Source organism: Buteo buteo, chromosome 5 (genome assembly GCF_964188355.1).
Source record: "Buteo buteo chromosome 5, bButBut1.hap1.1, whole genome shotgun sequence".
In the NCBI taxonomy this organism is placed as follows: Eukaryota; Metazoa; Chordata; class Aves; order Accipitriformes; family Accipitridae; genus Buteo; species Buteo buteo.
Window position 1 is genome coordinate 6,171,810 of NC_134175.1, and position 18,456 is coordinate 6,190,265.

The following is an 18,456-nucleotide window of genomic DNA, read 5'->3' on the forward strand; positions in this document are numbered from 1 at the left end:
ACTGAGAAATGGGTGCCATTTTCCCTAGGAATAATCCACTTCATATTAAAGAGTGGATGCTTACCTCCATAGCATTTGTCAGCATCCTTGTTAACCTAAATGGAATCTTCTCAGGGAACTTTTCTCTTGTCATTGCAACCTAAACACATGATGATGGAGAATTAGTAAATTAATAGGTAACTTATTATTTAAGAGTTAATAAATATTGGGGGTTTTTTGCTACAAGCTTGAAGGTTGTATTCCAAATAGGAAGTAAAAGTTCCAGCTTTATGTTCCTCAGTTTCCACAAATTTTTTAAGAAGCTCGTTAATTAACTCGATAACAGAGGGAAAACTCAAGCGTGTGCCCAGCTGCTAGTGTCAAGTAAGACAGACTGCCTATCACCAGCTTAAATTGCTTCAAGGAATTTTATGGAAAAGTGATGTTAGCACTTCTTTGCTTGTTCCAGTGGTCAGCTAATCCCCAAGATGTGCCTCTGAGATAAGGTATCTATTATGTTCACCTTGCCTGTAGGTAAAGTGAAGCCCAAAAGAGAGCCAAAGGGTTTGCCCAAGATCACATTCCAAGGTCAGTTTGTCCTGGCTTACAGATTAATTTCTGTTCTATGAGAAAATGTGAAATATTACAGAAAATTTAATGTCCAAGTACAAAGATTTACCTCAAAACAGTCCCCGAAGTCAATATGCAGGATCTTTCCACTCAGTCTATCTAACATCAGGTTGGAGGGGTGCCTTTGATGAAGGAGTAGGAGAAAAAAGAAGGTGACAGACCATTATAAAAACCCAAAGTAAATCACAGCAGCTCCAGTCTGAAATGATATTTATCTTCATGAACAAGAACAGCCAGTGACAGCTTGCTTGTCTGAGATCTTCAATCTCAGGATGAACAGAATAGCTTCCTGACAGTGCATCTATCACATTATTTTTCTAATTACCTCTCAGGAGTTAGAGATCATCTCACCTTGGAAGATAAAACAACCTATTGAACCAGAACCATCAGTACATTACTTGGATATGAACATTTATTTTTCAGTTAGGATAAATTCTTCTACTTGTTTTCTGCTTTCTCATTTTTTTTCAGTATAGAAAAATGTAATGAATTATGCTACAGGTCAAGTAATGCAAATTGGACTAGCACCAGAAAAGAAGAGAATCAATCCAGACTAGGAAAACCACAATGCTGCTATTCATGCTGACTTGTTCCAATTCTGTTTTAATTCAATTTTCAAAGGTTTGTAATTTCATTATGAAGACCTTTAAGTTCAGGAATAGAAGCTTTTGTTATGAAAACATGTGAGGGTTTAGCTGGTTTTGCATTACAGACCTTAAATCTAAAATATATTGTCTTCAAAAGTATTTTGGAAGTTATTGTGTCCCCTTTTAACAGTAAGCCATATAATAAATCAAACATTTGTTCATTGTTTTGGTAATTTTTTTCTTTTTTCATTATGTGCCCAATCCATTTGGATAGTACATACTTCCCTCCAGAATATGTCTGCATTGCAGATCAGAAAAACCACCATGTTAAGTAATACTTAAACCAACATTAACTTTCATTTGTTTTAAGCCTAGAGCAGTCTTTGGGGAGTATTTATGGGGATTTCATGTATGTCTCTGACAACTGCTGTGAACGTACATAGCATTAGAGGTTCCTGCTTCACAGAATAAATATCCACCAGGCAAAAAAGTATGCAAAATAAGTAGTGTCACTGAACCCATTTGGAAGGAGAACCGGAAGACCTCTGCCACTAAATACTTTCTGGATTTCTTTTTGCTACTTCAGGGAATAAAAACCGATGCTTGATCATGGTGCTTCTTTCCTCCCCAAAAAGCTGGATGTACATGTACAGTCCTAACAGACTTTGCGAAAAAAAAAAATATAAAAAATTGCCATCTCATATGCATGAAGCACACACAAGCACACAGATTGGTGGCAAAGGTCAACAATATTTCTGTTTTATAGAATGGATGGAGAAAGATTTCCCATTCTGTGAGTGAAACGAAAGGACAAAATTAGAACTTGTAGTCCTTGATGTAATTCTGTGTGTACTCCTCTCAAAATGGAAGAAACTCTTATTTGTACTCAAGATACACAAACCCTACACCCCATGCCTGCAGTGCTGAAAATAATGACAGCATGATTAGGTCCTGAAAGATGGTGGTGTTAAAAATCAGCAATAACCACAATGAAAGATGTTATCATACAAACAGATCCAAGGAATGAATTGATAGGCCTACACAGTCTGTGTTTTTATTTAGAAGAAACCTTTACAATTTCACTTACCTGTCCCCAAGGCCCAAAATGTACCCAACCATTGACATCACAGCTAGTGAACGAGTGTAGTTTGTTCTTCTGTCAAACCACACCTACAAGTGGAGACAAAATAGAAAAAGGCAGGCAGGCATGTTGCATGTTTCAGCCTATATTTTAATTTATACATTAACTACTTGCATTTTGCACAAAGCAAAACTGTGATACGCTCCATAGCCTGAGGGGGTTCAGACATCCTGTGGCCTTGAATTAGATGTCTAAACCATTAAGAGAATATATTCTGAATGTCCTGCTTTTCTCTCCCCATGCACAGTATACGGAGCTCCAGCCTCCACCCTTGGGCTTTGGACTGCACCCTGGCAGCCATTGTGATCTGAGCCTTATAAGGCACCTTGTGAGGGGATACACATGTGGATAGACGTTCTGCAGTGATTCATCTGGAGTTTATGATGAATAAACACCATCTCTCACTCATTCTGCAGAGAAGGTAATTCCACATCATGCTGATGGCCAAACATAAGCCATTACACATGCTGAACTCACCTCTGAGCTTGGACTTTTCAACCACAGCAGTTTGGCAAGGTCATCACCAGCTGTGTTATTGACAGCATGTTCAAATACTTCTACCTTCTGCATCAGAGTCAGGTGGTCATAATCTGGAGCCATCTACAATTGAGAAGTGACACTCAGCAACTTAAAAAAAAAACACCTCCAGTAATCCTTAGTTGTACTATGAGAAACACAGTAATCACAAATAATTTCATACCAAGTTTAGATTGAAATTATTTGTAGATTGACCAGTATGTTCCCAAACGCAGTAGGATGACCACCCAACAGCAAAGAATTCATTTTATGTGGGACAGCAGATGATTTAGCATCCACAAAGTAGTCCATAGCCATATTTAATTAAAATACTGCAAAGGAGAATATGTTTCAAAAACCATTATCTAAATAAGTCTTCTGGGTTGGCACATGCTTTCCTTTTTGGCAGGCAATTCTAACTTTTCTAGTAATGTTCAGTCTGTCTAATTTTGGCCCTGTTGCTTAGGCACAATGTTTGTGAATGCCAGCAGCATGGCATTGTATAAGGCACATCATAGTCACACAAAATTCCAAACACATTTTAGTCACCAGATGGTAACAACTTGTGGTCACTGCTAAAACAGGAAAGGAGAAACAAATAAACATATGTCAAATTTTACATCTTGGTAGCATTTTATAACTCTTATCTGATATTTTCGCATTTATTACTGGTACCAATAACAATCAGAAAACAGGCAAAGGAAGAGCAAGCTGCGCACCATTATTCTTCATTAAGACACTGGAGTCCTATAAGAATGTACAAAAACTCTGCCAGCTTTGCCCTTTACCCTCAGCATGATGCGATGTTCAATGTTGAGCAGGATCTTTTTCTTCTCTCTGTAGTCTCGGATGAGTGCATGCAGTGTGTCACAGTGGGGGACCCAACCAATCAAGCCCGAATTTGTAGACAGTGGAATAACAGCATATCTCTGGATGCTACAGGAAAAAATGGAGAATCAGAGCTCAAATTGTTGTCTGTTGTGAATTACTACATTTCAAGATGCTTAAAACAACTAATATTAAATCTGATTCCGATCCAAATTGTCTCTTCAGTAGTTGCTCTGCTTTCCTTCTTTTCAAACAGACCTGAAACATCCATTTGGATAGACTGCTATTATTTGCACATGACATTGGATATGTTCATGCTTGAAAGACACTGTACAGAATTGCAGTCAGTGACTATTCACCAGGCTATTTAGTGACTATAATAAAAAAATCCTTGATAAAACCTCCTGTTCTCAGGCTCCTAAGGCAGCATTCAAGCTATCTTGAAATAGGGGTTGCCTCAACAACCATAACTATTTATGAGGTGGGACTTCAATTAAATAAAACAAACAATCCCCTCAGGATACATTTCCTCCAAGTTTGAATTCTATGAATTTTTTTTTTCTTTCTTTCTCTCTTTTTTTTTTTAATTAACTTAGTTCCAAGATTCGCCATTTCCTCACAAATCAGCTGGCTGTGCCAAAGATTACTTGGAAACTGCACCTACGTAGGGTGTCACTTATGCATAAGCACATTCAGTGATTATCCACAGCACATACCTGAGGTTTTTGCGAAGAGAAGTTGGGTCGTTTGCTAGCAGAGTGTTGACCAACCCAAAAAGCTGCATCACTCTTTCATCTTGGCGAAGGTCTTCATGACCTTTCAGAAGGAATACAAACTCATGCCCATTGCTTCCTGTAAGAATTATAATACACAAAACTTTACTCTTGCTGAACAAACAGAGAAGAGCAAATACACATGCACCCAAGAACTGGAAAGTGTGGCAGTAAGACTGACCAGACCACTAAGAAATACCTCATTTGAAAGAAAATGTTGGAAAGGTTTTACCTGGTAAATATGCAGTTTGACCTAAAAGCAACGACTGTTTAAATACTAGAATAGCTAAGTGAAAACTGCTCTCTCTTACCCATTAATGTTAACTTCCTGGGCCGCTGCTTGGAGGTGATGACCTGCAGTGAGGGTGCAATAGACTGAATACGTATGATGGGCTGGTTGGGATCATACGTTCCTGGCACTGCCAATTCCAGGTCCCGGCACATTAAGAGTTTTGGTGAGACATACTGTAGTTCCAAAGAAGTAAGCTGCCAAAACCAAAAGAAATACAACCCCCCAGAATTTCAGTTAAATCTCACTGAAACATCTGAAGAGTTCATGCTGTCAAGTGACCTACAACAGTTCAGTCATCAGTATTTCAGATGCTTGCAGCAAGTGCTGCATAAGCAGCAGACTTGTAGCAAATCATATGCAGATACTTCTAGAATACTGAATTTGAATGTTTTGAATAACCAGAAAACATGAAACAAGATCAGTATTGACAACTTGCACTGTAAGACCCACAACAGAACTGTACTTCTCCCCCCACCTGAGGCAGCTGCTTTGAGATACGCCGGAACACATGGTAATAGAGATCCCAAGCCTGAGTTAGGTCTTTGACATTTCCTGATTTCATGTACTTCCTGCACCATTCCTGAGCTTCCATTAGATCTCTGCCATAGGCCTAGGGAGGAAGTGAAAAACAACAGAAGAAAAACATTTCTGCAGACTATAGTGCAACAGGTGGAGACCACTTAATACCTAGAAAGAGCATCACAGCCTATTTTTAAATTGCATTACAAATACTTTATCTCACATTTTTATAGTATATCAAAATTAAAGATCCAGAAATTCCTGGATCCAAGGCATGCACTGAGTTTATTAGACAATACTGCTCACAAATAGACCTCATGATAGGAGGTAGCAGAATGAATAGAATCACCCTTTAACAGTAGGCTCACAAGCTCAAATTAATTCCTTTTGCTGGCTTGAGACAGATCATCTTTACTATCTGTGCTAGTGATTACCATGAAGCAAAGCAGACTTAGCAGAATTAACCGCAGAGCAGTTGTATGTTTTCCAGACCCTATCAGACACCCATCCGATATAAGACTCCAGAGCAATCTGTACTACCATGGCCCCTGTAGTACTGTAGTCACCAAAAGCAATACAGATGTGAAGATAAATGTCAATAATGAAGTCTGCAATTAACGTAATGAGTCTCAAGAGATTTACTCTTTGTGTTAGATTGCAAAGGTCCTTGTAACACATCTAGGGCAGGTGGCTGTCCTGCCTGGTTTTGAGGGCATGCAGAAGGTTATGCTCTTGGCCATTTGCTGATACCTGATTGAAGGATGTCTCTTTTAAAGTCTGAGGCCCACGCTCCATCATTGCATGAAGTGGTTCCAGCACCTCAAACATTCCCTTCACATTCCTTTCTCCAAAGTATAGACGAGATGCTTCTTCCAACCCTTCATGCCACATCTCATGCCATAGGATGGCTACACGGATTAGCTCTTCACTCACCTGTTTTAGGACAGGAAAAAAAGATTAAATGCCTAAAGAAAAACACTATGACTGTATACTGACTTACAAATGCAAAACTACTTTCTTCTCTAATGATTATAAAATATTTGTTGCTGGCAGCTAGAGGGAGCCACAAGAACTCCCACAATGCCGTTAACACTTTTTTCTGCAGGAAGCAGATTAGGCTTTTCTCACCTTACTTGTTGCCTTTGAAATTTTCTATATATTTGTGTGGCTTGGCCTGAAAGCATTACTTTTCATTTATTCATAAAAATTTTTAGCAAATGAATTAAATTACTCTTTCCATACTATGCTCAGTAAGTTTTGTTTTCACGTTTCATTAAGCAAAAATATCTCTTTATGGAACAATGATTCTTCATTTACTTCTTTTCTAAACTTATTCATAAGGAGACACAAGAACTTAGTGTTTGAACGTTATGGTCCTTTTTAAATTAAAGCATTGTCTTGAAAGTATACTAATACTGTAACTTCTACCTATCACAAAAAACCCAAATTAATTGTACTTGAACAAAATTAACAATGAATAGTCATTTTGTGTTGTTATACCTGTGGAACATCCATTCCTGAAACACAATATGCTTTATGGTACACTTAAGTACTCACCATCATTGCCTGTTGCACCAGAGTGTTACTGTGCTCACACATGTTTTTCAAGATCTTATTCGCAGCATTGTGGCGAGCAGTGGTTGTAGATTTAGAGGCCACAGTCAAAGGATAGATCAAAGCCTACAAGGGACATCAACCAATAACATTTTAGAACCACACAGAAGAGCTACATAAATTGAAAGATTAGCAAAGCACTAATAAATAGCAGCCTTAGGGCTAGACAAAGAAAGCAAGCTTCCTTCTGGAAAGAGGCGATAGGAATTTGCTATTCAAAGTCTTCTAGTCTGAAAAGCTTACAAGACTTTAATTCACTCAGTAGCAGAATGACTTTGAGAGCCTGTATCAAACTGGAAGAACAGAAAACTGTTTTTAGCATTTTGTGATTTTCCAGACTGTAGGAAGAAATTCAGACAAAACATCTGGAGGTAGCCTTTTAGTAGTCACTTAATGAGATTTAAGAAGGTGATTTTCACTACCCAGTATTCTATTAGATGGACAGAACTTCTCCTGCTGCATGGCTTATCAACCTCTTCTTTCCATTTTTATGTGAACAGGGCTGAGGTGAAAGAAGCAGCATCAGAAATAGCCCCCATCCTCACTATCCTCACTTGCTGTGACTTCCAGTGCAGACATCTAGACTAGGTGAAATGGAACATAGAAAATGCCTTAACTGGCGCTCAAGTCTATGGGAATTCCTCCTCTAAGCCATAGCTTACCTGGGGATGGTACCGTCCAATATCTGTGAGGAGCTGATGAATGAGACGTCCTACTAATGGTCGAGGGGTGTCAATTCTTGCAATGAGCTGAGGGATAACCTAGTAATAAGGGTAAGTAAAATAAACATTCCTGTAATCTCAAATCTTTAGTTCACAAGCTGTTCTGCCCTCTGCTAGAGATCTCTCAGTCTTTAAAGGAGACAGAGAAGCCCACCACTCATTTTTGAGATGGTCAGAGGATAACACAAAGTTCCAAACAGTGTCAGAAAGGCAGAACAGCTCAGTGAGATCACAAGTGTTCTGTCCAAAACTGTTATAGGATCCTCTTATCAAAAGAGTAAGATTTGTCTTGAAGTGTAATGCTCAAATAAGAAATAAAGCCTTTTTTCTTTATTTACAGGAGTCATTCTACAAGACAATCCTGAAATAGAATGAACATTTTAAAACTGAAGATGATGTGCATTCAGTGGTGATCCAAGTATAAAACACCACTGCCTCCTCTGATGTAATTCAGTCTCTCTCATTCATATGCACTAATCTGCATATAAATACAGAAACGCATGCAAGAACGCTTCTCATGTCTCTGTTCAAGATGCTTGTTAAATCAGTTACAAATTGTACTGCACACTGCTCTCACCACTGTTGAGCAAAGGATCATCACTGATATCATGTAACAAATGCCCAAGCTCCCCCCCAGAACTGAGATTTGTCTTAGCCGTTTGTGTTCCTTACCTGCAGCCAAGTGTCTATTTGGATTGCCTTGACTCCTTCTACCAAAGCCTCATTCACATCAGGCCAGTGACCATAGTCAAACCACAGAGTAAGGACTCTGAAAAAGAGAAATACATTTGTTAGGAATGCAACAAAAAAACCCCATTCCTGTCAAATACCTTCAGACCCATTTACAAGTGATTCTTCTTCCCAGAACCTGCAGCTAGTAGGATAAGGGCTAATCCACCTAATATAAATTAGCTTGGACTGAAGCATTCACAGTTTTACCATAACAAAAAAGAGCAGAAACAGGTTCTAATCTTAAACCATGTGCCCTTATCAGCTGGATTTCATTTACTATGTGTTTTATTATGTACCTTAGAGTGTCTTGTAGGTTGTTTCCTCGAGACAGAGATATGGATCGGAAAAAACCCTGGACAGCAGGGACTGTGTACATCAAGAGGGTCTTGGATAAATCCTTTTGGAATGAAAATTGCTGCATTAGTTCTACACAAGCGCATCAGTCCACATGAATCCTAAACTCAGCAAGGGGAAAGAGGAAGAAATATGTGGAAACATAGACCTAATCCACATTACAGTTGACTTCTGCTCATACTCCTCACAGGACATGTTGCTCCTGGAACTTATGTTTTGCTTTACTAGACATAAGTCTTTCAGCCTGGCAGGGAATATACCATGAAGTGGTTTTATATTTCAGTTTGTTGGCAAAACTATGGACAGCAAAGCAGCCTAAAAACTACAACCCTACTATAACTGGCAAGCAAAAGAGATTCCTCACAGTCTTTCATGAAGGGCTTAAGCAGCAGAACTTGTTAATGCACATTGTAGCACCTGTAATAGCAATCCATGCCTTTGCTCTAGTTCACAACTAACTTAAGATCATTTGCATAAATTTAATCCTCTTCCCTTAAGACTGAGTTAATCTGAAGTTCCTCACTTTTGCTGTAAGCTAGACAAGTGTGTGTATATATATATATATATACGCACATACAGCCAGTTTCCACAAGCCAGGTATGCAGAGTAGCTTGTTTCCCACCATAGTATTTTCCTGCATCTAAGCAGTAAGTACCAATCTTTCAACATAAACAGAGAAGAAGGGTACCTCAGTGACTTTTTTCTGCACTGGAGATGGGATGGGACTGTTCTCTGTGCTCTCTGCATCACTCTCACTATTGCTGCCCTCGGTGTTAGCACTAGTGATACTGGCTCCACTGGCATGACGTAGTTTCTTCTTCTCATCTCTGGCCTGGTTTTGATGTTTGTAGTGAAGCACTGCCTCAAAATTCATCACTGCCCAGGCATGCCAGGCCTGCCAACAAGAGAGAACAAAAGTCAGAAGGAAGATGAATCCTTTCTGCAACCTGTACTTTCTAATTATTAGAGATAATAATCCAACCTTTCTGAGTCTGCGGACAACAGTAGCAATACCCTGCAGACAACACAATGCCTTGCTTTCTCTAATCGCTTGTAGTTTAAACTGTCTTATTATCTTAAATAACATCATGGTGAGTTCTTGGCCAAGAGCTCCCTGTTAGATATTAAGGCAAAGGAGCTCTGTAGCAAAAATTAAAATCACATTCTATTCACATACACCTTAATTTTTCAAAGCTTAAAATGAACATTAGTATGTTAGGACTAGGGGAGGTGTAACAGGAAGAAATACAGGAGATGGCTGCCTCAGAGAAGATCTGGCACCAAATATTAATTGAAATTTCACAATCCTGAAATCAAAGGATCTTTGGAGAATTAGCAACAAGGTCTCTTTCCTAGTTCCAGTATACTGAGTGAGAACAAGTTAAATTTTTTCCATTTAGATTATCCTTTCTCCTTCACTGTTAACTGACAGGAGAGAAAGTTCCAAAAGCAAGAATAGAAACTGAATTGTGGCCTAGTTTTACCAGCCAGATAAAATTCTAAACAAGAATCCCATGGTTGCCTTGGGCTGCTTTCTCTGTTTTTTTTTTAACCCTACTTGCAGTAACAAGACATATAGTTATAGGAGATCATCCTACGAACATCTTCCTTTCCTGTAGCATGGGATGTGATCAAATTTACTGACCTCTCTGCAATGGCGCATAGAAGCTTTTCCTTACTGACCTTGTACCAGTTGCGATCATGCTCTGTTGCAGCACTGTAGTATTGCAAGACTTTGGGAATGGTACTCTCATTGATGCCTTGCAGGTTCAGCTGCCACTCACCCAGTTTCAGGAAACACCTGGTTAAGCAAAGGGATTATTGACTCAGAACCTAGAATGAAAATGAAGCCTGATGGATTAAGAGGCAGACTTCTTATCTGAAGTCTGAAAGACATTCCATGTGGTAAACCCACTCTGTAAGCCTCTTCTGCAGACTAGGAGTGTATGTATTAACATGTAAGGTTCAAAATATCTACATCCTGCTTTTAAGCGTGGACCTAACTAGTTAATGGTTTAATTTTTAGGGGGAAAGGTGAGCGTCAAACTTTGTTCCTCATTTCTATCAGTTATAAACGTAGGAAGTGGCTAATGGTAGCATCAAAAGACTTCACCAGTATTGATAAGATGCGCCTAGCATATGTGCTGGCTAGCTGTACTTATCACCATACGAACTAGCCTTCTGGAGAGAACACTGCGACAGACAAACAGTGGAAACACAGAGCAACTGCTCTTCCCCCAAGCCAGAACCCCATTAAGTCATCCCCTCCCAGAGGAAAGGAAAAACAACATATTTTTACTGCAACAGGGTGGGGCTGTGAAGGTTTGTGCGAAGCTTAATACTTTGCTCCCTTAGCAGGCTTTAAATACCACAGTTACACAGCTGTCCTTTCTATATTTTGAGTTTTCCAGAAAGTGTTGTGCAAGAAAAATATTGCGCGCAACTCATTACTAATTTGTCATCCATGATAGTCACTCTGAAAAAAATAAGACGATGGTGTTATCAAGTTCCCATTCTCATAAAAGCAAATTAAGCGCATGCCTCCCTTTAAAAAAAGCAAACCTTCAACAGCAAGCACTATGCAATTTCTTCTTTAAACTGGAAAAAACCAGATCTGGCACCTCAAGATCCACAGAGGAAAACGGAGATTATAAGATGTATTTTTAATGAGACAATATTTTGAGAGACCATCACATGCTGGGCACCTATTGCCCAAAGCACTGCTGTTGTATTAAGGGCACGCGCTGCCAAGCACAGATGTGCCAGGCATGTGGGAAGTGTTTCTTTCCTACTGACTGGATCTCCTGAAAACCAAAGAAATAGCCATGCTGAGAGCTCTGCCTTCTGCCAGTGAGCCACAGTGCTGGAAAAATACAGCCAGCCACTAGTGACAAATATGAGCTTGTTTACACTGATGTGTCACAATAACATTTACTGAAAATTGAGATAGATAAGAATGTAATACCGAATGGGTCTCTACCAGCTAGATGAGAAATCCCCTGTTCCTTTTAATCAAAGCATGGGCCTTGTGTGAAATGTGTCATCTGCACGGACCCTGCAACCTCAGGAAAGACGTGAGTTTCACGATATAGCTAAAGGGTGTCCAGGGACCAGGTGCTGACCGTGCCATGAGCTTGTGGAGTTCTTGCTTGTGCTGCTGGTCCTCAGTTGCAATAGCATGCTGTGCCTGCTGCTGCATTGTCTGCACGAAGTGCTGCATATGCTGGAACGCATCGATCTGTAATTGGATGATGGTTGCAGTAAGGACCACAGAGGGTAAATACAACTTCACAAGAGAGGAAGACAAAGTGGAAATAAATTTTCACTGAAAGCAAAAAATACAGTTTTGTTTTCCTTCAAAGCTTTTTAGCCATTTACATCTCCCTAAAATCAGTTTATACTCTACATATGTAGCACCAAATAAATGAAGAGGTTAGAGATTCTTGATGTCTCAGAAATCTGGCCACTGAACTGCTACACTGAGGAACAAAAAACTGCATCCTTCCAATGCTAGGCACACCTTCATGTCATACATACAGTCAAAAGCATGACTGACCATAACATAAGCTGACATTGTGCTTTGATGTGCAAGAAATTAACTCTGGCAAAGCGACATGGTCACCTGCACCTGCACTCTTCCACATGCACAAGAAGAAAACTTCAGCAGCAGACAATGTCCTGTTACTGCTTATGCAGACTAAGATTCTGGTAATGACATAAAGATGTCTCATTTGCATTGAGCATGCACATCAAAGACAGTCCAGCAATTCCAACAATCAAACAAATGTTCATAGCTTACAAACTGTATCTGACCAGGTCACTATCATAATAGACAGGATAACAAATCCAGAGAAGCCTGTCTATAATATGCTATGGCCTGAAAAAAAATAAGAAGAACCAACTTGAGAAAATAATGCCTGAAGGAAAACTTGCAGTTTCCTGATCTTCCCTCCTAACCCCTGAGCTTTGGCTAGGCTTACAGTACACACCATGGGACATAAACTTTGAGTTGTTTCAACAAATTAAAGTCTAGATTTCTCCTAAGGTTGTTTAAGAAGCACAAATGTACATTGCTCCTTTGCCAGCAGATTACATAAGGCAGTAGTGCTAAAGCAACTTGCACTACCAAATTTTGTGGGAAGACTCTTTCTGAAATTCCTTGGAAAGAATTATGGGGTAAGAAAACCTGAAATTAAAGATTTAAGGAAAAAAGTATGCACACTGCACTGGAAACAATCAGAGTAAAGCTCTTGCAATCTGGAAGGTCATTTCAGGTCACAAACTGCAGAATATGCTATTAAGAGTCCAATTTACTTCTGTTCCATCTACAGGAATGAGGTACTTTAGAGTGAGGCAAGAATCACCTGAGCTGAAATGACTCATCTATTCCATTCAAATGTCAGCACACACAAGTCAATTGTCAGGAAAAAGGGTATTAGCCCAGTGTAAAATAAAAGACAGTATCACACTATTAACATTAATGGGGGGCATTCCACAGCTTGTAACCTAGATACTTAGAAGGGGGTGGGGGAGAAATAACAATCTTATAAATAGTTATGCTGTTATGCCAGACATTTGTCAAAAATAGACAAAAAGATATTGCCGAACAGTTATGTGTCCCTCTCATACCTAGACACACCCAACGATCTGCTCTTCAGTTTCCATTAATATTGAAAACTGATCACCATAAACTGACAGGCAGAGCACTTAAGACTGAAAGCAGAAAGTTTTCTTTAACAACTGAATTCCTAAGTTTGTATGCTGCCTTGTTACGGTATATGTCTGTAGAATGCAGCTGCTGGCAAAGGTCGTTGTTAGAAGAAACGCAGCAAGTTTACTTATCCATCTTTTTATCTGTTGTTTAAGAGAAGATTGTTGTGCAGCTCTGCAAGTGCCATGCGGCTGGTTTCTATCTACGTGCCATTTTTTTTTCTGCTGGATCTGGCAAGTGCCAAAATGGTGGTAAGGAAAACATTTTAGGTCAACCAAGCAACCTTGAATTCCTCAGCTAGAGAAAATGGTCATTTCCTACCATACCAGCCTACCTCAGTAGCTTATTACTTAGGATACTAGATCAAGTCAACACACAGAGTTATATAAAACTCTGGTCTACATATATCACTAAGTAGAACTATGTATTATTTAGTTAACGACAGTCACTGAAATAGAACATAAGGATATGCCAAACCATGTAATGCTGCTGGTACCAGGATAATTCCCTAAATGCTTTCAGTGTTTGGTATAAACACTTAAGTCTCACTCCAGACTGCAAACTCTGTCATACCCTAACACAGCTTCTTCTGCCACAGAGCTGCACCTTTAACCATGAATTTCAAAAATAAGCATCTATGTTCCAAGTGCCACAAAGGACTGAATCATTGAGTCAGCCCTTCAAGCTGAAGAGTGCTCAGAGAAAGGGTTGAGAGTTGCATGTAGGTATAGGGTTAGTGCTACCTTGGGTAAAGTATTTCTCCCTCAGCACTGTAAATGACACCCACTTTTAATGTGTTAGTAAGAAGAAAAAAAAAAAGCCCCTAAGCACAGAGTTTATATACTATATTTAAATAGGAAATCATTCAACAAGCAAGAAGAGGTGATTCTAACTACATCTGTTCCTCCTTCTCATCTTTGCTGCTTTTCTAATCTTTTTTTTCCTGTTTGCATGGGCTCCACATGCATCAGTTTATTTTAGATACATTCTCTTCCCCCACCCCCTTAATTTTTGTGCCTTGTTTCATTCTGCTTTCTACAACTGCACCAGTTTCCTGCATCTTGTCTATTTCTTTATCACAGGTCAACCACAGAAAAGTATGCTTTCACTCAAAGAGGCAGGCAGAGAAGCCCTATATACTTCTTGGGTCATTTACTGAAATAAAAGAGACCATTACACAGTTTTACAAAGCCAACAGAACACGGCCTCATCAGCAGCTCCTTCTGTTTTTTAAATTCAAATAAAGAATAGTTAGGTCATGGCAATGTTCCCATAGCAATGGCTCTGCTCCAATGCTGGCAATCCCAAAGACAGGAAAAATAAAAAAGATGTGGCAGAATATGAGAATAAATGGAGGCTTTAATGTATATTAAAAAAAAGATAAGTTATCCAGTCTGGAGCTTATTGGATTTGATTATGTAAATTCTCCCTGTGTTGCAATGTCAAAAACATTCACCCTAGGCTCTTTGGAGCCAAACTGTTCCCATGACAAAACCCTATGTACTTTTCAGCTGTCTTTCAGTTAGAAATTTTCAATAATGTCCTTAATAAAAGTCAGTTCTGCTCAGTAACTAAGTACAAACTGTTCAGGATATTTTTCTAAAACTGGTAATAAAAAAACTTACTCTTTCAGCATGTACCCCTGACCATAGGTGCAGTGTGGAGACCTAGCAATCAGAACAGTGGACGAGAAGTCAAGTACCAAGCTCATACAGTAAAATCTTGGTGAGGACAGAAGAGCTACTATTGACCATTAATGTTGGCTGCATCCCTTGGGTACCTAATACTGGTTTAGCAAACATAATCTTTCCATGTAGGAAGTAAAATTAGGGCCAGGCCTTCACTGCCACTATAGAGTTTTAAAGGAAAATTTCAAAAGCTTATCTTCTGAATAACAATAAGGAAAGGAATTAGTTATCCCTTTTTAGGTGAGCAAAAATAGAATCTTCAGCCTTGACTTTGCTCTGTGGGTGTTATGAAGAGCTAACATGAATGCCACTGCTCAAAACCTGAGCAATGAAACATAGAGAGTACTATGTTCTTTTGTACCTTACGGGCGCTCTTCCACATGTGTTTCATGTATGCATAAGTCACTTGGGGATGTACAGTTGGTAGTGGGTGATCCAGCTGTCGAGATGGATCTACTCCCAAGAGCAGGACAAGTGTCTTATGGGCCAAAGCCTGGAGAAAGTTGCAAAGAGAAAAAGCACGTTAAAACAAGTTCATTCTTACCTCCATTTCATATTGACGGCAGAATTGCCCTCCACTAAAAAAATACCTTCGACCCTCCAGATATAACAGAGACATAGCAGCCTTATTACCACTCCCTGGATTCATAAGAATACCACATGATAAACCATATGTCTTCATTGGGATCAGAGCATTAGATTCTCATTTCAGAAGCCAGTAGAGAGTGTGAAGTCTCCATTTCAATTATTTTTGGTAATAAATCTTGTGGCGAATGTTGAAATAGGATTGTAGTGTTCAACGATAACAACGTCACATTCTAGATTTGACAGAGTGCTTTAGCAGAGAGAGCTATTATTAAAAACTACACTGCTGCATAAAAACTTTCAGGTATAGTACGCAACAAAAAATTGGCTCTGACGCTCTCAGGAATAATATTAGTCCCACAAAAATAACCTTGGCTACAAGCATGAACTCTATGCTAGTTACAATTTTAGCATTTCAACAATTTCTGACCGGTCCCCTCCTCAGAGGAGGGCCCATCCCACTCAGGCAATGAAAATACTTGGAAATGCTCGAGGTTGAAGCAGCATGACAAAGCCAATCATCTAAAAACCTGCTGTAGAGAGTAGAGCCTGATAATGCTTACCAGTCTCCCACTCTTGCCACACAAGCTGGCATACTTGAGCCAAGTTCTCATGTCCTCATGAGGATTCACAACAAGAGATCGGACCATCAATATTCTTTGCCAGTCTTCCACAATTCGTTGACAGCCCTGAGAGAAAAAGGAAGAGAGAACTTGGTAGCGTTTTATCTCCAATCTACTCCACAGAGCCTTAATTCAGAATCTGAAGGGACTTTTCCCAAGATGGAGAGACTTCAGTACCCATAATTCAGAGCAGGCTGACATTACGAACTAGCTGGCTTTTTCTTTAATACAGCAATGTGTGAAGAAGGTTAAGTCCTTGACTCTTACTCTCTGCAGCCAGCTCAGTGTTTGCAGTCTAGTGATATCCTCTGATGGAAAAAGGAGAAAAGCTTCTAAAGCAGAAATGCATCCAAAAATCAGGAAAGCTCTTTGTGCAATTCCAAAACAAGTCAATAGTTTTATAACCCTTCTCAACCTAGTTTTAAAACCTATTTTTGGTTTAAACAGTGACATATCTCAATATGGAGATGGTACAAAACCAAATGGTTGCAAAGATATTTTTGTTATTGCCCTTCTTCTCCTTGCATGTGTTTCTTTTAGAGGCTGGCATGACTGAACTGATAGTCTGCCAGAAACTGCAGTTCCAACTGCTATGCTGCTTGTGCAAGCATTGTCTGGTTCTTGTCTGTCTGAAGGGAGATACGTAACAACATTGTCAGTCGGAGGAGGATGAGGCTGTATTTCAAACATTCAAGGATGCTACAGAGAAGTAGAATTGTGGAAGGGACAGTAACATACATCAAATACATCATGTTTCCTGTAATGGCCACATACTTCAGGGTAACAGTGATGCTCTGAAGTTCATATTAATCCAGAGATGACTTAGTTTTGAGGTTAACAAAAGAACTTCCAATGGCAGCAAGCACCAAAGCATCTATTTCTTTCTCTTTTTCTTTTTCCCCAAAATTGAGGGCTGGGAAATTAGACAAAGCTTGTTCACTAACACCCAAATACACCTCATCCCATAGGCATTTTAAAATTATTAAAAAGCAGCTATAAAATGTGCAATAACTGTATGTACTGCTTTCAGGACTATAAACAGCCTGTATTCAGACATTACGTTTCCTGTCACTCTCAGTTTATCCACCCCAGTGGAATGGTCCCGAGCTTTTCCAGTCAGGAAGGCAAATGGGATACTAAAAGCCTTGTCACAGTTTCCCAAACAGCTAAAAAATACACAGCAGCAACAGCCTTTCATAAGGAGGCAGATATAGCAGTCACAGTGAAGAACTCTGCATAGGGAGAAATTCTTCCTCCAGGCAGTGTATCAAAATTTGGTATAATGAGAGCATTTTACCCTAATTATGCTCCCCTCCCCCCCTCACAGAAATCACCTCTTTAAACAGTATTCCTGTATGTACTACATCTGATATTCACTTTCACTGTAGGGATGCCTCTTGTAAGGAAATAAGTCTCAAAATATTTGGCTGATTTAAATCTTCAGAGGTGCTTTGAATTTTTGCTGTTTAGGGTAAGAAAGGCACAAACTTCTCTGTAAATACAGGAAAAGCAGCATTGCCAAAGGTCTCTTTTAAGAGGACAAGGCTAATCAGAGAATCATAGAATCATTTAGGTTGGAAAAGACCTTTAAGATCATTGAGTCCAACCATAAACCCTGCCAAGTCCACCACTAAGCCATGTCCCTAAGTGCCACCAATCGGAAATGTTCTTCTAAGAGGTCAAAAAGGAACAGGACAATCTTTTACAAGTATGTGAATTCTCTGTCCGGTTTTCCAGCATTGTGAGAGAATTCACTCCTCCTTAAAATGCAGCCAGACAGGTAAAAAGTTCAAATTAGCCTCATCCAAACCAGTATTTCCAGATGTAATCCAACACTGAGATAAACAGCCTTGGAGATCTTACTAGTGTCTCCATTTTGTACACATCTTCCAGTGGAAGCTGTCCTTGCCCATGGCAGAGAGGTTGGAGCTAGATGATCTTTAAGGTCCCTTCCAACACAAACCATTCTATGATTCTATGTCAAGTCTTAAATCACCCCGCTAAAGTGTCACACCAGTAGACACCTCAGGAACATTAACAAAACAAAACAAAAAACAAACAAACAAAAAAAGAGCCCAAACAACCAGGACAAATGCAAAGGAGACAGAAAGCATGCAACCATGTAAGCATATATGCTATTGGGATAGAAAGATAAATGGAAA

General features: G+C 39.4%; 1 protein-coding gene across 4 annotated transcripts in view; it reads right to left on the reverse strand.

The window, feature by feature from the left end:
* MTOR (mechanistic target of rapamycin kinase) overlaps nt 1-18,456 on the reverse strand; it is a 68,307-nt gene that overhangs the window by 5,078 nt on the left and 44,773 nt on the right. For 3 of the 4 annotated variants that reach the window (XM_075027399.1, XM_075027398.1, XM_075027401.1), the window contains 18 exons: nt 16,235-16,360; nt 15,448-15,579; nt 11,810-11,925; nt 10,371-10,488; nt 9,376-9,582; nt 8,630-8,730; nt 8,274-8,370; nt 7,542-7,640; nt 6,823-6,945; nt 6,016-6,198; nt 5,222-5,356; nt 4,766-4,940; nt 4,398-4,533; nt 3,642-3,789; nt 2,815-2,937; nt 2,284-2,366; nt 659-731; nt 65-139 (listed from right to left, as the gene is read on the reverse strand). In XM_075027399.1, coding sequence (XP_074883500.1) covers nt 65-139; nt 659-731; nt 2,284-2,366; nt 2,815-2,937; nt 3,642-3,789; nt 4,398-4,533; nt 4,766-4,940; nt 5,222-5,356; nt 6,016-6,198; nt 6,823-6,945; nt 7,542-7,640; nt 8,274-8,370; nt 8,630-8,730; nt 9,376-9,582; nt 10,371-10,488; nt 11,810-11,925; nt 15,448-15,579; nt 16,235-16,360 — 2,250 coding nt within the window. Of the gene's footprint in view, nt 1-64; nt 140-658; nt 732-2,283; nt 2,367-2,814; nt 2,938-3,572; nt 3,790-4,397; nt 4,534-4,765; nt 4,941-5,221; nt 5,357-6,015; nt 6,199-6,822; nt 6,946-7,541; nt 7,641-8,273; nt 8,371-8,629; nt 8,731-9,375; nt 9,583-10,370; nt 10,489-11,809; nt 11,926-15,447; nt 15,580-16,234; nt 16,361-18,456 lie in introns of those variants that run through there. The other variant, XM_075027400.1, reaches the window with a different exon arrangement.